This window comes from Scyliorhinus torazame, chromosome 6, assembly GCF_047496885.1.
Source record: "Scyliorhinus torazame isolate Kashiwa2021f chromosome 6, sScyTor2.1, whole genome shotgun sequence".
Taxonomy (NCBI): Eukaryota; Metazoa; Chordata; class Chondrichthyes; order Carcharhiniformes; family Scyliorhinidae; genus Scyliorhinus; species Scyliorhinus torazame.
Window position 1 is genome coordinate 160,238,448 of NC_092712.1, and position 19,692 is coordinate 160,258,139.

General features: G+C 45.8%; 1 protein-coding gene across 2 annotated transcripts in view; it reads left to right on the forward strand.

Moving 5' to 3' along the window:
• The window catches only part of vps50 (VPS50 EARP/GARPII complex subunit), a 258,473-nt gene that overhangs the window by 109,783 nt on the left and 128,998 nt on the right, over positions 1 to 19,692 (forward strand). For both annotated transcript variants that reach the window (XM_072509012.1, XM_072509013.1), the window contains 2 exons: positions 11,119 to 11,251; positions 15,396 to 15,487. In XM_072509012.1, the coding sequence (XP_072365113.1) occupies positions 11,119 to 11,251; positions 15,396 to 15,487 (225 nt within the window). The remainder of the gene's footprint in view (positions 1 to 11,118; positions 11,252 to 15,395; positions 15,488 to 19,692) is intronic.

Here is a 19,692-nt window from a genome sequence, read left to right on the forward strand (position 1 = left end):
CAAATACATGTGCAAGAGCAGCATAGGGCATCGTGAGTAGTGTTCTTACGGGGAACAGATCAGTCCAAGGGGGAGTCATTGTGGGATGCCTGTGGGGTCGTGTCAGGTCATCGGGTCCGGTCCTCTAGGTTCGAAGGATCCTCAAATCTGTAAGAAAACATAGAAGAACATTGTTAGTAATTATATAAAAAGAGGAAAATAGTTTTAGTAGGTCAGAACACTGATCGGCGATAAAAGAAAAGGGACGGGGGAAGAGAGCTCGCAGAGAGTTACCATGCTCCGACGCCATCTTGAATTTCATATTTCATAATTTATATATCTCTAATTCAAGTAATGATTAGACTATGCTCATTTCACAATTTCAGATTTTAATATGGTTAGGATACCGGACCGGACCCCAATTTTTGTTAGGTTGGATGAGAAACACCAAACAATTTGCAATTTGTGAAACTGTGAGGAAAGGATATGTCACCCCAGGAGTGATGACACTGTTAAAATAAACTTTGATTCAAACAGAATTAACCACATTAACTTCAAAGAAAAAGAGTTATATTTGACAGTTAAATAGTTCACACTCACTATATATATTCCAACAAATTAAACCAATCCAGTTCAAAATCCACTCATAAATAAAGTTAGCATTCAGGGTTATTTGCTAATGTTTCTCGTCCAGATGACCCTTTGTCAAAGCTTTGACAAAGGGTCATCTGGACTCAAAACGTTAGCTCTTTTCTCTCCCTACAGATGCTGTCAGACCTGAGAATTTCCAGCATTATCTCTTTGGTGAAAATCCTACTGCCTTTTCAGACTCAATTCCTATGGCAAAACTGGCAAAAACTACAGACCGACCTGACTCCTCTCACTAATTGCATCATTGTATCCCAATAAGATGTCTCATGACTTGCTCAGCTAGGACTAAACACCACTCCTTCATAACCTATCTACAGCCGAGGGAACCTCCTTTCTATAAACAATATTCCCATAACCATTCTTTTGTAAACAAGTAAATGATTAGAATCAATGATTCCCACACTTTTACAACACCTTAATTACTGCCTGTATGTATTTGAAACCAGGGTTTTAAATAACATTATAAAAAAATACAAAATATAATATACAACAATTTCCTACATTCACTCCAATGCTTTTAATATTATTTGGTGGAGGATTAGAGGCATGGAGTACTCTTTTTTCATCCAGTGGGTTATGGGAGTCTGGATCTTGTTGCCTGGAAGGGTAGTAAGGGCAGAAATCCTAACCATTTTTACAAAAGTACTTGGTTGTGCACTTGGAAGTGTTGTAATATCTGAGGCTATGGTTCAAGAACTAGAAAATAAGAGGGGGCAGCATGGTGGCGCAGTGAGTAGCACTGCTGCCTCACGGCGCCGAGGTCCCAGGTTCGATCCTGGCTCTGGGTCACTGTCCGTGTGGAGTTTACACATTCTCCCCGTGTTTGCGTGGGTTTCGCCCCCACCACCTAAAAGATGTGCAGGGTAGGTGGATTGGACAAGCTAAATTGCCCCTTAATTTGAAAAAAATAAGATAAAGCAGGGTAAATATTTTATGGCTGACACAGACAATATGGGTTAAAAGGCCTCCATCTTTGCCTTAGATTTTATATGTTTTTCTATGTTTTAAAGACAAGTTTTGCCCATTTGCAGCTTGTCGCGTTGGAATACTGGATTGCTGAACAGCCAGATTACTAACTTCAACCAGGGTACTTAGAAATAGTGCATCTTTTCCCCAGAATAATTTATTTTCCCCAGAATGATTTCAATGGGCTCTGAGTTCCTGTACCCATTGCACTGGCCTTTCAATACTGTTGAGAATAATAATATGACCAATGAAGGTATTGTAACTTTTTTAATTTTCTGAAGCAAGGTTGAATTGAAGACCAGTGTCAGAAAGATTGTTTGTTTTCCCATTGATATCTGCAGTCAGTTACAAGGCTAGAAATGCCAAGGGTTGCAGCACGTGAAATGTCAAATGCCAGTTATGTAGTGTTAATGTTTTATTCATTCCCAAGATACTTCTAGTTGCTGATGTTTGGTATAGGCAGAAAGGTGGTTTAAATTGGCAGATGATGAAAGTATATGCAGTCTGTTACGCAACTATTAATAACTGTTACTAACAAAACATTATCTGAGTTAATAGGTTTAAGGATGTGATTTAAAATGACTTTTTTCAGCATAATGCAAGTTTGGCACATGTTTTTGACATCATACCACGATATTGAGACCTGCAAAGCTTTAATTCTGTTATACCATCTAAGGTATATACGTCATGCATGTCTTAACTCGCACAAATAGAAGCTACAGCATTTCAGTTGTATGAAGACAGGAAGTTCTTAAATGTAAAGCAAGAGTTCATGTTTTGGCATTGAGTTCAATATTAACTAAACCTTATCAATTTTTACATACATATTATGAATTTTATATCCTGTGATATTGTTCATCAAGAAAGGCACAAGGAAGTGGAAATAGAAAGCATTGTTGTGAGAAAAACTTGTTGAAATGGAAGGATGTGAAACAGTTCTGACTTGGGAGAAAGGTGAGAGAAGGAGGTTAACAGGTGACTTAATTGAGGCATACAAGATGATCAGAGGATTGGATAGAGTGGACAGTGAGAGCCTTTTTCCTCGGATGGTGACGTCGAGCATGAGGGGACATAGCTTTAAGTTGAGGGGAGATAGATATAAGACAGATGTCAGAGGTAGGTTCTTTACTCGGAGTAGTAAGGGCATGGAATGCCCTGCCTGCAACAATAGTGGACTCGCCAACACTAATGGCATTCAAATGGCCATTGGATAGACATAGGGACGATAAGGGAATAGTGTAGATGGGCTTTAGAGTGATTTCACAGGTCGGCGCAACATCGAGGGCCGAAGGGCCTGTACTGCGCTGTAATGTTCTATGTTCTAAAGAGGCATTGGTGGAGGAGCTCTTTTTAATTCTCTGATGGAATGTGATCATTCCTGGCAGCATATGTGCTGCACTTCCTGACCCCTTTGTTCAGGGCATAAGAGTTGTTTGCTTTTGGGGTTAGTAAGTCCCTGTTGTAAAACAAAGATGGTTTGACTTTTTATTTTGCATTGTTGGCATCTCAGCTGTCATGTGTAGATTATTCCTCATCTATGTTTTTTCCTAAAATGTTCTATTTCTTTTACTCTATGACATTGAAATGAAAATATTTATTGAAGACTTAGTCACCATGATAGTTCCTCAAATAACTCCTTATTATATGCCCCTAAAAATTATAGTTTTTAATATAAGCACAATGGTCAATCATTCAGAAATAAACTACCAAAATGAATCATTCCATCTTCTGATGTCGACATCAGTGGGAGAGGAGAAACAGGCATCGGCCGAGTGGGGGGGAGGAGAGCCGAGTGGGGGGGGAGGAGGGGCCGAGTGGGGGGGAGGAGGGGCCGAGTGGGGGGGGAGGAGGGGCCGAGTGGGGGGGAGGAGGGGCCGAGTGGGGGTGGGAGGAGGGGCCGAGTGGGGGTGGGAGGAGGGGCCGAGTGGGGGGGAGGGGCCGAGTGGGGGAGGAGGGGCCGGGTGGGGGAGGAGGGGCCGGGTGGGGGAGGAGGGGCCGGGTGGGGGAGGAGGGGCCGGGTGGGGGGAGGAGGGGCCGGGTGGGGGAGGAGGGGCCGGGTGGGGGAGGAGGGGGCTGGGTGGGGAGGAGGGGCCGAGTGGGGAGGAGGGGGCCGAGTGGGGGGGAGGAGGGGGCCGAGTGGGGGAGGAGGGGCCGAGTGGGAGGGGGAGGAGGGGCCGAGTGGGCGGGAGGAGGGGGCCGAGTGGGTTGGAGGAGGGGCCGAGTGGGATGGGGGGGGAGGAGGAGGGCCGAGTGGGATGGGGGGGAGGAGGTGCCGAGTGGGGTGGGGGGGGGAGGGGCGAGTGGGGTGGGGGGGGAGGGCCGAGTGGGCTGGGGGGGGGGGAGGAGGGCCGAGTGGGCTGGGGGGGGGGAGGAGGGGCCGAGTGGGCTGGGGGGGGAGCAGGGGCCGAGTGGGGTGGGGGGGGAGCAGGGGCCGAGTGGGGTGGGGTGGGAGCAGGGGCCGAGTGGGGTGAGGTGGGAGCAGGTGCCGAGTGGGGTGGGGTGGGAGCAGGGACCGAGTGGGATGGGGGGGAGCAGGGGCCGAGTGGGGGTGGGGCGGGAGGAGGGGCTGAGTGGGATATGGGGGGGGGAGGAGGGGCCGAGTGGTGGGGGTGGGGGTCGGGGGGAAGGGTCCGAGTGGGGGGGGGGGGTTGGGGGGGAGGGGCCGGGGGGGTGGGGGGGGGAGGGAGGAGGGGCCAGGTGGGGGGGGGGGGCACTTTCGTGTGTATCATAGTTTTTTATTTAAAAGTGTTTGTGTCGGGGCTCTTAACATTTAGTAATACGAGTCTCACAACTTTACATATGTATTGACGACTATTGCCAGGACTCTTTTTGCTGGGGTGGGAAGTCCAGTTCCCTTCCCCATCGAGTTCTCGGGGGGAAGGTTTGACAAATCCGTTTTCCCCAGTTTGGCGTTCGTGGAATCTCTCCTCAGATCCCTTTATCGAGAATTTCATTTTTTCTAGTTGCAGGAACTCAGCCAGGTCTGTGAGCCACTCCGAGGGCCTGGATGGCGCTGCTGACTTCCAGCTGAGCAGTAGTCTCCACCTGACGATCAGGATATCAGCTCCCTCCCTGTCCAGAGCTCTGGATGCTCTGTCACCCCGAAGACTGCCACAGATGGGCACGGCTCCATCTCAATCCCTTGGGTCTCTTTTCTCCCCAAAACAAGGGCCTTGATTAACTTGTTGGCTCTGGTGAAGAAGGATATGGGGATGAAGATCGGGAGCGATTTAAATACAAAGGGGAACCCGAGGCAGCACATTCATTTTGACTGTCTGTATCCTTCCTGCTAGTGTGGGCGGGAGAGAGTCCCATCTTTGCAGGCTCCTCTTCATCTCCTCCACCAGCCTGGAGAAGTTCCATTTGTGGAGCCTCGTCCAGGTGTGGCCCCCTTTTCGAATGCCCATTTACCACTCCGCAGACCTCAGGGTGATGGCCAGTTGGTTCATTTGCCAGGTGAACAGGAACGATGCAATTGGGCACCCCTGCCTTGTTCCCCTCTGCAGCTGAAAGAATTTGGAGCTGGTGGTGTTTGTCGGTACACTTGCCTAGGAGTGCTGCTACAGGAGGCTCCAAACCTAAACTGTCCAAATACATCCATGAGGTACCTCCGTTCTGCTCGATCGAAGATTTTCTCTGTGCCCAGGGAGATGATAACCTCTGGTGCCCTCTCCCCGGATGGGGTCACTATTACATTCAGCAGGCAGTTGATATTCGCTGTTAGTTGTCTGCCCTTGACAAACCAGGTCTGATCTTCCATGATCGTTTCTGACAGGCATCTCTCCAGGTCCTCGCCATTGCTCTCGCTAGGACTGTTGCATCAATGTTTTAAGGGAGAGAAGAGATGGGTCTTTATGATCTACACTCTGTCGGGTCTTTGTTCCTTTTTGGTGATCAGTGAGATCAAGGCCTTGGCCAGCGTGGGCAGCAGGGCCCCAGTCGACAGTGAGTCATTGGACATCTCCCCCGAGTGCAGAGTCTGTGGTGCTGCAAATGTTTTGTAAAAGTCTACCAGAAACCCATCAGGTCCTGCCACTTTCCCTGACTGCATGGACATTAATGCATTTCATGATTTCTCCCAGCTCGAGCAGTGCTTCCTGTCCTTCCCCACCGCCGGCATATCCAGTCTGTCGAGGAAATGTTCCATCACCGAGTCCCGCTCTGGGGGTTTGGAGGTGTATAGCCCTTGGTAGATGTTTGCAAAGGCCTTGTTAACCTCATTTGGGTTTGCCACCATTCTAGCATTTCTGTTTGTAACTTGCGCTCTCTTTCGCGTCTGCCTGTTTTCTCAACTGGTGTGCCAGCATGCGGCTGGCCTTGTCTCCGTGTTCATAGAGGGCCCCCAGGGCCTGACAGAGCTGGTGAACTGCCCTCCTTTTGGAGCGCAGATCAAATTCATTGTGCAGTTTTTTCCTCTCTGCGAGCAATTCCACGGTTGGCCGTGGACTCCAGTATGGAGTCGATCAACCGCTGCTTGGCTCTCCTTTTCTTCCTATCCCTCAGGACCCTATAAGCTATGATTTTGCCCCTAATCACTGTCATCTGTGCCTCCCAGATCATAGAGGGTGAGACACCCCCCATCTCAGGAGACTTAATCGTCGATGGCTTGGGATATCAATCACCTGAGAGGAAAATAACACCTGCTGAATGTAATAATGACCCCATCCGGGGAGAGGACATCAGAGGTGATCGTCTCCCTGGACGCAGAGAAAACCTTCGATCGAGTAGAATGGCGGTACCTCACGGAGGCTTGGGATATCTTTGTGAAGAATTCCTTATCGATGAGGGCAGCCACATCCAGCCTCCATGGAGGGCATTAGGCCTGGCCCTTCTCCAACCTCATGTCCCTGTAACGTGATGCGTGGTCCCTTGATAAGTCAATGATAAGTCGGTGGTGTCTAGGGTCTGGAATCCCGGCCATCATTTTCCTGATATATCCTGCATCTTCCCAGTGTTCGGGGCAGATATATTTACCAAGACTACCGGGCCCCTTCTAGGGTCCCGCTGACCATCACATATCTCCCCCTCCCCTCGGTTTCTCCCCTACCCCCCTCTGTTTCTCCCCCTACCCCCCTCTGTTTCTCCCCTACCCCCCTCTGTTTCTCCCCTACCCCCCTCTGTTTCTCCCCTACCCCCCCTCTGTTTCTCCCCTACCCCCCTCTGTTTCTCCCCTACCCCCCTCTGTTTCTCCCCTACCCCCCCTGTTTCTCCCCCTACCCCCCTCTGTTTCTCCCCCTACCCCCCTCTGTTTCTCCCCTACCCCCCTCTGTTTCTCCCCCTACCCCCCTGTTTCTCCCCCAAACCCCCTCTGTTTCTCCCCCAACCCCCCCTCTGTTTCTCCCCCAACCCCCCTCTGTTTCTCCCCCAACCCCCCTCTGTTTCTCCCCCAACCCCCCTCTGTTTCTCCCCCAACCCCCCTCTGTTTCTCCCCCAACCCCCTCTGTTTCTCCCCCAACCCCCCTCTGTTTCTCCCCCAACCCCCTCTGTTTCTCCCCCAACCCCCTCTGTTTCTCCCCCTACCTCGTTTTCTCCCCCTACCTCTTTTTCTCCCCTTACCTCTTTTTCTCCCCCTACCTCTTCTGTTTCTCCCCCTACTCCCCTCTGTTTCTCCCCCTACTCCCCTCTGTTTCTCCCCCTACCCCCCTCTGTTTCTCCCCCTACCCCCCTCTGTTTCTCCCCCCTACCCCCCTCTGTTTCTCCATCTACCCCCCTCTGTTTCTCCATCTACCCCCCTCTGTTTCTCCCCTACCTCCTCTGTTTCTCTCCCTACCTCCTCTGTTTCTCCCCCTACCCCCTCTGTTTCTCCCCCTACCCCCTCTGTTTCTCCCCCTACCCCCCTCTGTTTCTCCCCCTACCTCCTCTGTTTCTCCCCCTACCTCCTCTGTTTCTCCCCCTACCTCCTCTGTTTCTCCCCCTACCCCCCCTCTGTTTCTCCCCCTACCCCCTCTGTTTCTCCCCCTACCCCCCTCTGTTTCTCCCCCTAACCCCCTCTGTTTCTCCCCCTACCTCCTCTGTTTCTCCCCCTACCTCCTCTGTTTCTCCCCCTACCTCCTCTGTTTCTCCCCCTACCTCCTCTGTTTCTCCCCTACCTCCTCTGTTTCTCCCCTATCCCCCTCTGTTTCTCCCCCTACCCCCCTCTATTTCTCCCCTACCCCCCTCTGTTTCTCCCCCTACCCCCCTCTGTTTCTCCCCCTACCCCCCTCTGTTTCTCCCCCTACCCCTCTCTGTTTCTCCCCCTACCCCCCTCTGTTTCTCCCCCTACCCCCCTCTGTTTCTCCCCCTACCCCCCTCTGTTTCTCCCCCTACCCCCCTCTGTTTCTCCCCCTACCCCCCTCTGTTTCTCCCCCTACCCCCCTCTGTTTCTCCCCCTACCTCCCTCTGTTTCTCCCCCTACCCCCTCTGTTTCTCCCCCTACCCCCCTCTGTTTCTCCCCCTACCCCCCTCTGTTTCTCCCCCTACCTCCCTCTGTTTCTCCCCCTACCTCCCTCTGTTTCTCCCCCTACCTCCTCTGTTTCTCCTCCTACCTCCTCTGTTTCTCCCCCTACCCCCCTCTGTTTCTCCCCTTACGCCCTTCTGTTTCTCCCCTTCCCCACCTTTTCTTTCCCCCTACCCACCCACCTCTGTTTCTCCCCCTACCCCTCTACCCTTGTGCTCCCTCCTCCTCGTCCCCTTCTCTCTCCTTGGCTTTATTTCTTCTTTCCCCTTGGCTTTACCTCCTTCTTGCCCCTTGGCTTGATCCCCTTCTCGCCCCTTAGCTTGACCCCCTTCTCTCCCCTTGGCTTTACCCCCTTCTCTCCCCTGGCTTGACCCCCTTCTCTCCCCTTGGCTTTACCCCCTTCTCTCCCCTTGGCTTTACCCCCTTCTCGCCCCTTGGTTTTACCCCCTTCTCGCCCCTTGGTTTGATCCCCTTGTCTCCCCTTGGCTTGATCCCCTTCTCTACCCTAGGCTTTACCACCTTCTCTCCCCTTGGCTTTACCACCTTCTCGCCCCTTGGCTCTACCACCTTCCCATCACTTGGCTTTACCATCTTCTCTGGGTATTGCAATTTAACTAACTGGGAAAGCATCTGGTCAGAAAATGGTCAATGCCGTTAAAAAATCAGAGCGAGAAGAGCAACGACCAAAAGTGCATTCTTCAAACATAAAGAATTGCTTAGCATTGGGGTTATGTAGAGATCTTCAGAAGAACATGCGCCATGACTACAATTTTGAGTGTCTTGCTGTACGGGACTGAAATGTGGAGCTTGAGAAACGCAGACACCCGAAGATTAGAAAGTTGTGAAATGTTGTCCTGAAGAAGAATGGAGTGGGGAAAGTACAAGAGGAATAAGAAAGCTCTCAGGATGATGAACGATTTTAAGGAAGAAAAGGTGACACAAAGTTCTCCCAACTCTTGGCAGTTTCACCATTCCTTGCCATGTCAAATCTTCCAAGGGCCTCCACCAACTGCTCCACTCTGTCTGAGTTTTCTGGATATGATTACTGTCAACAAGGCGCATTTTGAACTCCCTCACCGGCCCAGTCACCTCAATCCTGACAATACTGGTTCCCAGAGATGCCTTTATCCAACCCGTTAGCTGATTCTAGTAAAACTGTCTTTTCCACAGTGCAATGTGCTTCTTCTCCCCATCCGCTTCTCCAGCAAAAGTCTTTCCTTGGGAGCGATTTACACCTTCTGCCACAACAATTTTTGTGAGAATATCTTTGTTTTCTGCCCAACTGCAGCAAAACAGCAGAACACTAGGTGTGACTCAATATCACAGTTAGTTGTCCGTTTGCTTTTACTTTAGCTGACTACATTGCCATAGCAATGAGTCACATGAGCACATCTCATGAACCTAATGATAGGATTGCCAGGAACCACTTTAACTTCTTCTCCCAGAAGGCTCTTTAGTTTTACTTTGGCTTTAAAGGGACATTCAAATTGTAAGTGTTTTCAAGTTGCAACTTGGAAATATTGTGAACTGAGGAGGTTCGTGATAGGTTCCAAGATGACACATGCTGGTGGAATCTGTGGACATGTGGCAGATGAAATGGAGAGAAGTGTGAAGTGATACGTTTTGATAGGAAGATTGAAGAGAGGCAATATAAAATGAAGGGTGAAATTCTGAAGCTAGTTCCAGAGCAGATTGAGAAAGTGGGCAAAGTGGCACCTTCGGTATTGTAAATAGAGGCAAAAAAGTACAAATGAAAGGAAATGATGATGGAACTTTATGAAATGCTGGTTTGAACTTAACTGTAATTGTGTCCAATTTGGGACACTGCACTTTAGGATGGATGTGAAAGCACTAGAGAGGGTGCATAAAAAAATTGGTGAGAATGATTCTAGGTATGAGGGACTTCAGTTCCATGATTGGAGAAGCTGTGGCTCAGCACTTGGAGAGAAAATTGCAGGGTTACAAAGAAAAGGCAGGCCAGCATGGTGATGGTGGGCAACCCCATCCCCCCAACCATACTGTGAGTATACCTCCTATTTTGTTGAAATTATCCTATGAATTGAGAAAAGACTTGAAGATATAAAGCAGATGACACCCAATGTCTGAAATATGAAGTGAGGTAGGAAGGACTATGTAACGTATGAACTGTGTATTTGAAGCCTGAAGCTGTGTACACTGTATATAATGTGCATATTTTGTTCATTAACACTGTGGAGTGTTTTGGGGTTCTACCCCCCTCCCAGCAACTATATGCAAATGTGATTGAACAGGAACTTGAGCCTTTTAAAACTAGTGCATTTCTGGCTGCAATTTGTGCCTAAATTGCTGATTGCACCTGAAGTGGAAATTTTACCCTGTTACATTTTGTGGTGTATTTAAAGCATTTTATATCCTTGTGTTAAACAGAAATTGAGTGCACTGAACCTTTCATATCTATTAAATCATTGTTGTTATTTTCCTTGTTTAGTATTTGATCATTGGCTCTGGGTTCAAATGACAACATACTGCATGAGTTTCATTATTATTCATCATGCACGAATTCCTTTACATATATCAGTGCCTAGTTTACTCCAGATAATTTCCACTTCCTATGTGTATTTTTTTGCTTTTCAATTTTTTTTTAAAAAAAGAGTATACAATTCTTTTTTTTCCAATTAAGGGGCAATTTAGCGTGGCCAATTCATCTACCCTGCACATCCTTTTGGGTTGTGGGGGTGAGACACACGTCGACATGGGGAAAATGTGCAAACTCCACACGAACAGTGACCCAGGTCGGGATGAAACCCGAGTCCTCAGCACGTGAGGCAGTAGTGCTAACCACTGCACCACCTGTGTTTTTACTTTGCTTAAAGGTCATTCTCATTAAGTGACTTTGAATTAACATGAGTAATCTTTATTGTCCTCTATGCATATTTCATGATCTGAAAGGGTAATATTACTACAATGTGGGATATGATTATTAAAGGACTTCCAGAATCCCATCTTATTCACTAAGCATATATACAGCAGCTAAATATTAGGCCATATCTTATAAACAAAATTAACTAGCTCTGTAAGAAGTTTCACAACTTTATTATTTCCAACAGCACATTACTCCGGATAGTTACATTCCATGCCTGTCTGACCTTTGCAAAGCTCTGTGGGAAGTCATGCTGAGTTATTATCGGACCATGTCATGGCATGAAGAGCATGACAATGAAGAATCTGCTCCAGCTTCTGGTAGGGATAAAAACAGAAAATGCTCAATTGAAGTAGGCAGTTTAAGCATACAATGAAACACATGAAACCAGCTTTTCCTTTAGATCACTTGGTTATTCAGTGTTGAATGGTTACCTCCACAGATTTTTGTGAATAATGTGCTGAGGTGATGCAACACAAAATAATCAGTTCTATTCAAGAGACTTCCTCATGTTCAATATAGATACGGGTTTGCTCGGAAAGCAAAGGTAGTTTTAAGGGATTTATATTTGTATTGGTAAAGGTTTCGTTTCAAGTGTGTTTAATTTAATGTTTCTGTCCCCAGAAGGGTAAAACCTATAGTTCGATTAATGCTCTACAAAGGTGTTTGTGTTGGCATTGAGTAAGTTCCAACTGTGTTTCTATTATGCTCAGAGAGGGCTTTGGTGTGAAGAGTAAATAAATACGCAAGCAAAGGTATGTGGTGTGGCTTAGCATCTGGAACCTTGTAAGGTAGAGAAGTTTTTAGGTTTTTTGTTTTTTAGCTGAATTTGAGGAAAGGTGGAGACAATATCTCGGGGAGTGAACATCTCTGCCAGCAATAAAACTGGACAGGACGGAAACTGCAAAGAGGCTGGCTTCCCAAAGTACAAGTTAGAGTCCAGATAACCAGGAAGTTGGGACAGAAATAGTGTTTTAGATGACTGCAGGTAAGATAACTGCATTGTGTGCAGTTTTGGTGTCCTTATCTGAGGAAGGAACTTGATGATCAGCCATGATCATAATGAATGGCGGAGCAGGCTCCAAGGCCAAATGGCCTCCTCCTGCATCTATTTTCTATGTAAGTTTCTATGTAGAATAGAGGCCAAGCTATTATTCAGAAGAATTCAATGAAGAGCAAGCAAAGTGTTCTGAGTTAAAGAGACCGTTGTAATAACTAGATTTAAAGTGGGAATGCAGACTTCAGAGGTAAATTAAACGTTTAATGTAATTTTAACACAGTCTGGGAATTAAGAATTAAAGCAATTGTGAACAATTGTACAACCATCAAGATGAGGAAATCCTAAAAGGGGTTGGTGTAAAATTGTCGACTGAATTTGCTGTTAAAAGTGGAATGGAAGCTTTGTTTAAAAATGCCATTTGGAAAAGCTGGTCTGGATTTCGGAATGCAAACCACTAAGGGAAAGCATACTTATGAAAGAAGATTTTAAAGCGGTTTTTGGGAGTGAAGATTGGAAACTTTCTTGTGACAATCATCTGCGGGGTAATCCAAGACATTCACAAACATTCACTTGGGGTTCAGAGTGAAGAGTATTTTCCCACAGTCATCTTGTGTGCTTAAATGGGACTTTCTGTTCATAAGATCATTGTGGAATAAATGTACTTGAATCTGTGTTAAACCTAAAAAGCATATTGTTATAACCTGCCTGCTCACCATTGGCTGGGGACTAATGACAATCCCACAATCCTGTGGGAGTATGAGCTTCCCCAATGAGGGGGCGGAGAAACCATTAGTAAACTCCATGTATAAATAAAGCTGGCCAGTTTGGAACCAGCAGGAAGGAGTGTGCAGCAAGGGAAGTTGCTGCTGTTATATATATATATATATATATATATATATATATCTATATATATCTCTATATATATATATCGATCTATATATATATATATTATATATATATATATATATGTGTTATTGTAAATAAATGTATATGTAGTTGTTAAGATAAGAGGGGGTAAAGGAGTATTTTATAATCTAGCTTTTCATATTTATTGTAATGTTCCTCCTTATTAAAACTAATTAGAGGTCATGTGGGATTGTAACACTTTTATTAATATTCAAGCATAGCAAGCAAGGTGGTTTCTAATTCTGTAGTGGAAAAAGCAAAGTAAAAACATTAGAAGAGAGTGTTGAACAATTAAAAAGAAATTTAATCCCTTAAAAAATATGTTCACTTTATTTGAGTTCCTAGTTCCATGTAAATCAGTAGCATCAAAAAAATAAAGGCAGATAACTGGCAGCCAGGCACAAGGAATGGTGGTAGGCAGTTGCCAGGATGCACAAAAAATTTAATTTTTAATCAGCAACCTATTCCACTTAAGCAGACGCCCAATGTGACTCAGCATAAAGTTTCTGTGCTTAGTATGCAGAAAGCACAAGACCCTTTTGTTTCCTTTGAATAACCATAGGGTTTAGTTTATATGGTCGAATTAAAGCCACAGGTTAACATGGAACAGAGTGGCATAAAGGACTTCCTTTCCATTGATATTGACCTCAAATAACACTTCAACCTATTTCTAAAATAGACTGAGTGACATGCAATGGTTGATTACTATTTACACAGTAATGTGCTTTTAATTCAGCATGACGACACAGGACGGTGAAGGCAAAAAAAACTAAAACAAAGTTAATCGATTGGGTATCTATTATTGCGTTAAAGATGGTCAAAAATTACACATTCAACTCTGGTAACACACTTGCTTTTATATCAAAAGGTTATAATTAAGTCTCACTTGACCACACAGTCTAGTCAGTGGTAATACTTGACAGTTTGTTATGGGAGAGGCGTTTTCAGAACCCCAAAATGTATCATGGAGTTCAACCAACCACCCCCTTTAATGTATTTGTTGCTTTTCCTAGCACACGGCTTGTTCCCTATGTGTGGGATTACAATTATGGACACGTGGGTTTTTAAACACAAAATAATGTTTATTCCATGAACTCAACTTAACATCTGAAATAAACATTGGATCTCTTAACACCCCTTACTTCAAAGATAACTCTGAAAATATTGCAACAGTAAATAATTCCTTAAAATGTTCCTTCAAACTTACAAGAGACTTAACACCTTTAAACAGAATCACATCAGGTTAAAGGCTTTACTATTATGAGTTTAAATCGCCCAAATGATCCAGAGATAGTCTTTCATGGTAGAGATCACAGCAAATCCAGCTCACTGCAAAACACAGACACACACCAAGCTCTTTTCCTCCAAACTGAAACTTCAAAATGGCTGAACTGCTCAACTCCACCTACTTTCTGACATCACTGTTTTCTTAAAGGTACATTGCTTAAACATCCATGTCTTAAAGGTACTCTCACATGACAAGTTGAAAGCCTTGGCTTTGAGATGAAACATTGAACTGAGCCTGCCTGTTCAAATATATCTAAAAGATCCCATTGCATCATTTGAAGATGAGCACGGGGTTTCTATATTATCCTGGGTAACATTTATCCTTTGATTACCGTTGTTAAAACAGACCATCTAACCGTTTATATACTTGCTGTTTTATGGGAACCTTTATTTAGAGTACCCAATTCTTTTTTTCCAATTAAGGGGCAATTTAGCGTGGCGAATTCACCTACCCTGCACATCTTTTTTTTGGGGTTTGTGGGGGTGAGACCCACACAGACACAGGGAGAATGCGCAAACTCCACACGGACAGTGACCTGTGGCTGGGATCAAACCTGGGACCTCAGCGCCGTGAGGCAGCAGTGCTAACCACTGCACCAACATGCCACCCTTGTTTTATGGGAACTTATTCTGCACTTTACAGGCATGTTTCCTGCATTGCAAGAGTGATTGCACTTCCCAACCAGTTACGAATTTTAGAAGTTTTTTTTTTTTATATGCTGAAGTCATGGAAGACATCATGTACATGCTAATTATTTTCTTTATGGATAACAGGTTTTATTGTGGTTAGACAAATGCATGCTGTAGCCACAATGCATGCTGTGCGATGCTATGTGTAACACAAGTGGGTTCCGTTGAAATGTCAGCGCCCTTTGAATATTGCAAAATAATGCCCAAAATTCAATTTAGTTGGTAGATTTTGGAATTAATTGCTAGTCATTATTGAGATCATTAGATATTTAGACAGATTTCTATGTAAACATTTGGGTGGATAGGTAACTGCTGTGAATTATAGTTACTAATCTTATACCATCTGTTTCCTATCTATTTAGCCAAAGATACTTATGTGCTTTAATGCGATGTATAATGGATATTTTTGCAACTCAAAGGGAATTGTGTGCATGAAGTAGGCTTCAGAGTGTTGTAAATACAGAAAACATTAGCACATGACAACGGCAGTATCCTTTGGAAAGGATGACTAGATTAAGAATTATATAACTAGTAAATTCATCAAATGAAATTTCACAAAAACATTATATTTTTCATTACAGATGGCCGAAATGTGATTTCCTCAGATGATGGCAACTTTAATCGGAGTTATGTGAAAAAGAAACTAGAACATGGCCTTTCCCGCATCTGGCAGGTTTGTGTCTCACTTGGTAAATTACATGTTTTTAAAAATCTAGGTAGTTTATATTTTAAATCTCTAGGAATATTACTGTTTACAAGTTGAGTGCTTCATTGTAAGATTTTTCTTCACTATCTTCTAATGAAGCACAAATTACTTTACAGATTTAACAACATAAGACCCTTATATGTGACCTGATTGGCTGGTTGGGAATCTGTTCTAAATTTGAAAAGCTAGAGTAATTAACTAAGTAGAGGAGTAACATGGAGATTAGTCCTTCAGCATTTAATGCTTATCAGAGAAATCTAACACAAGGGACCATATAGTTAATTTTAACTTCAATGTAACAAGTATTTATTTTAATTTAATTAATTAGTACTAAATTTAATAACTATTTATTTTGACTTAATTAGTGCTAGATATGTCAGTCAGCGGGGTGCAGTGCTCTAACTGTGAGATGTGGGAGGTTCGTGTTCCGGATGACAACGTCTGCATAAAGTGTACCCAATGGCAGCTCCTCACAGACCATGGTTCTGTTGGAGCAACAGTTGGATGCACTTAAGAGCGTGCAGATGGCGGAAAGTGTCATAGACAGGAGTTATAGTAACGTGATCACACACAAGGTGCAGACAGACAGATGGGTGACCACTAGAAAGGGCAGGCAGTCAGTGCAGGAATCACTCATAGCTGTCCCTCTCTCTAACAAGTACACCGTTTTGGATACTATTGGGGAGGAATGGCCTATCTAGGGAAAACAACAGCAATGGCCAGAGCAGTGGCACCACGACTGGCTCTATTGTTCAGCAGGGAGGGTCAAAGAGCAGAAGAGCAATAGTCATAGGGGACTCCGTATCAGGGGCACAGATTGGTGCTTCTATGGTCGTGAAAAAAACTGCCCGATGGGGTGTTGCCTCCCTGGTACCAGGGCCCGGGATGTCACTGAATGGCTGCAGGGCATCTTGAAGAGGGAGGATGATATGGCAGAGGTCATGTTGGTACCAATGACATGGGAAGAAAGAGGGATGAGGTCTTGCATCAAGAATTCAGGGAGTTAGGCAACAGACTAAAGAGCAGCACCTTTCGGGTTGTAATCTCTGGATTACTCTCAGTGCCATGTGTTAGCGAGTACAGAAATAGGAGAATAGCACAGATGAAGAGATAGTGCAGGAGCGAGAGTTTTAGATTTCTGGACCATTGGGACCGTTTTGGGGAAGGTGGGACGGTCTACATCTAAACCAGAGTGGGACTAACATCCTTGCTGGCAGGTTTGCGAGTGCTGTTGGGAAGGATTTAAACTAGTTTGACAGGGGAGGGGATGCAGACTAACAGCAGAATAGAGACACAGTATAACACAGAATAGCAATCAGGTCAGCGGGAGTACAACGGTAGTAAGTTTCAAGGGAGTAATACAAGGCTGAATGGCCTCTAATGCCAGGAGTATTAAAGGTAAAATGGCTGAATTAAGGGCGATGATTGACAGGTGCAATTATGATATAATAGCTGTCACAGAGACATTGTTGAGTGAGGGGCAGGATTGGCAGCTCAGCATCCCGGGATACAGAATCTTCAGGCAAGACAGAGGAGGGGTAGAACAGGAGGAGGCATTGCATTGTTGGAGGGAAGAAAAACTTCAAAGTCTGTTCTTGACCTCGTGGTGTTGGTAAAACTTTGCTTAATTCGGAAAAACTGTGCACACAGGAGAGATAGATTTCTGCGACTATCCTGTAGCTCGCAAAAGTCAGCTCTGCCTGTCCTCAGAATTACATGCATATATATTTAAAGTTCCTTGGAGTCACAAGTAGGCATTGAAGTCACTGAATCATTCGGAACAATACCAAGTGATCAGTGTGCATATTTTCTGGTCACCGTAATGGGAAAACGATTAAAGAATACAATGTTTCCTTACAATCTCATGGGTTTGTGCTTAACATATTTAACTTCTAGAAGAGGTGCAAATGTGTTGTACAATGGATCCCTTAGACTTACTGGGGCCTCCTGTGTTTCCCTTTTTATATTCAAATGCTCTGTGAGATGACTCAAGTCATTTCCAATGTGGGTGACTTTAACCCCTTGCTTGCTGGTTTTCCCTTGGTATAGGTTTAACCCCTTGCCTGCTGGTTTGCTCTTGACCTGTGCTATTATGCTATTACAATACTTTGAAACATCTTTATTATACCAATCCTGACACATACAGCAATTTCTTCCGCTAATAAGTTAAGGAGGCAGTTATTGCAGTAAGGAGAGATGATATCTTGGAGGGGGCATCAAATGAAGCTTTGTGGATAGAGTTTTGGAATAAAAAAGGGACAGCTACATTGCTAGGTGTTTATTATAGACCCCCAGATAGTCAGCGGGAAATTGAGGATCAAATATGTGCACAATTTGTGGAGGGGTGTAGAAATAATAAGAGGATAATTATATTAGGTGATGTCAACTTTCCCAAAATTTATTGGGATAGCCAGACTTCCGGAGGCGGCTATGAGGGAGTAGGTCGCACATTTGGTGGCTCCCGTTTCGGTCGAACTTTTGGACCTTATCCCCCGACCTTTTTGCGCTTTTGAGCGCGGAACTGGAAAGCAATAGTACTCAGGCATAGGACCCATACAGAATTGTATGGACCTAAGAAGCCGGAGGGACCGTAAACAGCAGAAGAAGTGGTCGAGTAAGGGCACAGTGGAGGCTGTGAGAGAGACCAGCATGGCTGGTGTTCAGAGCAAGGCGTCGACAGCCCAGCCCACAATGGAGCAGCTGCTGCAGACTATGCAGGAGGGCTTTTTGGCTTTGGAGCGTGACAACTTGGAGCCGCTTCAGAAGTCGATTGATCGGATGGGAAAAAGGCTGGATGATCAGGCTAAGAAGCTCCAGCAGTTGGAGAAGTCAGTGGAGGAGCAGGCTGACTTTCAAACGGTGGCGAATGTCGAAATTCGGAGACTGAGGGACGAGTAAAAAGTGCTTCTGGAAAGGCTGGAGGACCTGGACAACAGATCTGGCCGGCAGAACGTGAGAATCGTGGGCCCCCCGGAGGGGGCAGAGGGGCTAGGCGCTGCTGCATATGTAGAGGATATGTTTCAGAAGTTGCTGGGGAACGAGGTGTTCCTGCGCCTGCCGGTGGTGGACGGGGCACACAGAGTGCAGGTGTGGCAGCAGCGACAAGAGGGTCCCCCACGAGTGATGGTGGTGCGCTTTCACAGGTACCTGGACAAGGAACGGGTGCTGCAATGGGCAAAGAGCACACACAGCTGTATTTGGTACAATACCACCCTGCGTGTGTACCAGGATCTGAGTGCTGAGGTGGCCAGGATGAGGGGAGGCTACAGGTGAAGGAGATACTGTATAAAAACAAGGTGAAATTCGGGCTGCTTTTTCCGGCGCGACTGTGGGTTACGTATAAGGGTCAGCACCACTATTTCAAGAAACCCGAAGAGGCGATGGACTTTGTTAAGAAGCAAGAGCTGGCCCTGAGCTGAGGACGTTTGGACTCATGTTAGATCTTTTAAATATATGTGGTGTCTCTCCCGTTTTGGATGTATCTTTTTTTTTGTGTTTTTTGGTTTTTTGTTTTTTGCGTGCTTTTTGTGTGGTGTACTTGAATGTTTCCTGTTTGTTTAGTTGGAATTTGGCTGGAGGGGAATTAATAAAGAAAACAGTTAAAAGGGTTGGGTTAAAATGGATTTTTCAGGAGAACTTTGTGCAGTTTTTTTCTGTGTCTGTATGGGAAGGACTGAGAGTGCCTGTTATTTCTTATTTCTTTTTTCTTGTTTAACTTGAATTGTGCTTTTGTGGGGGTTGTTTATGACTTGTATAGAGTGTTTGCTTAAGTAGGGCTGATCTGGGGAAGTGGTGTGGAGGGGTCGGGGTGACTGGGAACGATCAGTGGGAGACGGGCTGGAGCCGAGGCTGGGAGCCCCAGGCTAGCTGAGTGCAGCTAGTCAACGGGAGCCAAGGTGGGGGGTACCCATATAGTTAGATTAGGGCAGGGGTTAGGTGATAGGATGGTGTTGCTGAGGGGGGGTGGGGGGGGGGGGGAGAGAGGGGGGGAGTTGTTCTGTTGTCGGGGATGGAAACTGGGCATGGTAACAGTGAGGAGTTCATGGGTGGAGCCGGCCAGGAGGCGGGCCAGAGGAAGCGCTACACATGGCTTGGGGGCTGGCCAAGGAAAGGGGATGGCTGATTAGCAAGGGGGGGGGGGGGGGCGGGGCGGGGCGAAGTGCCCCCCAACC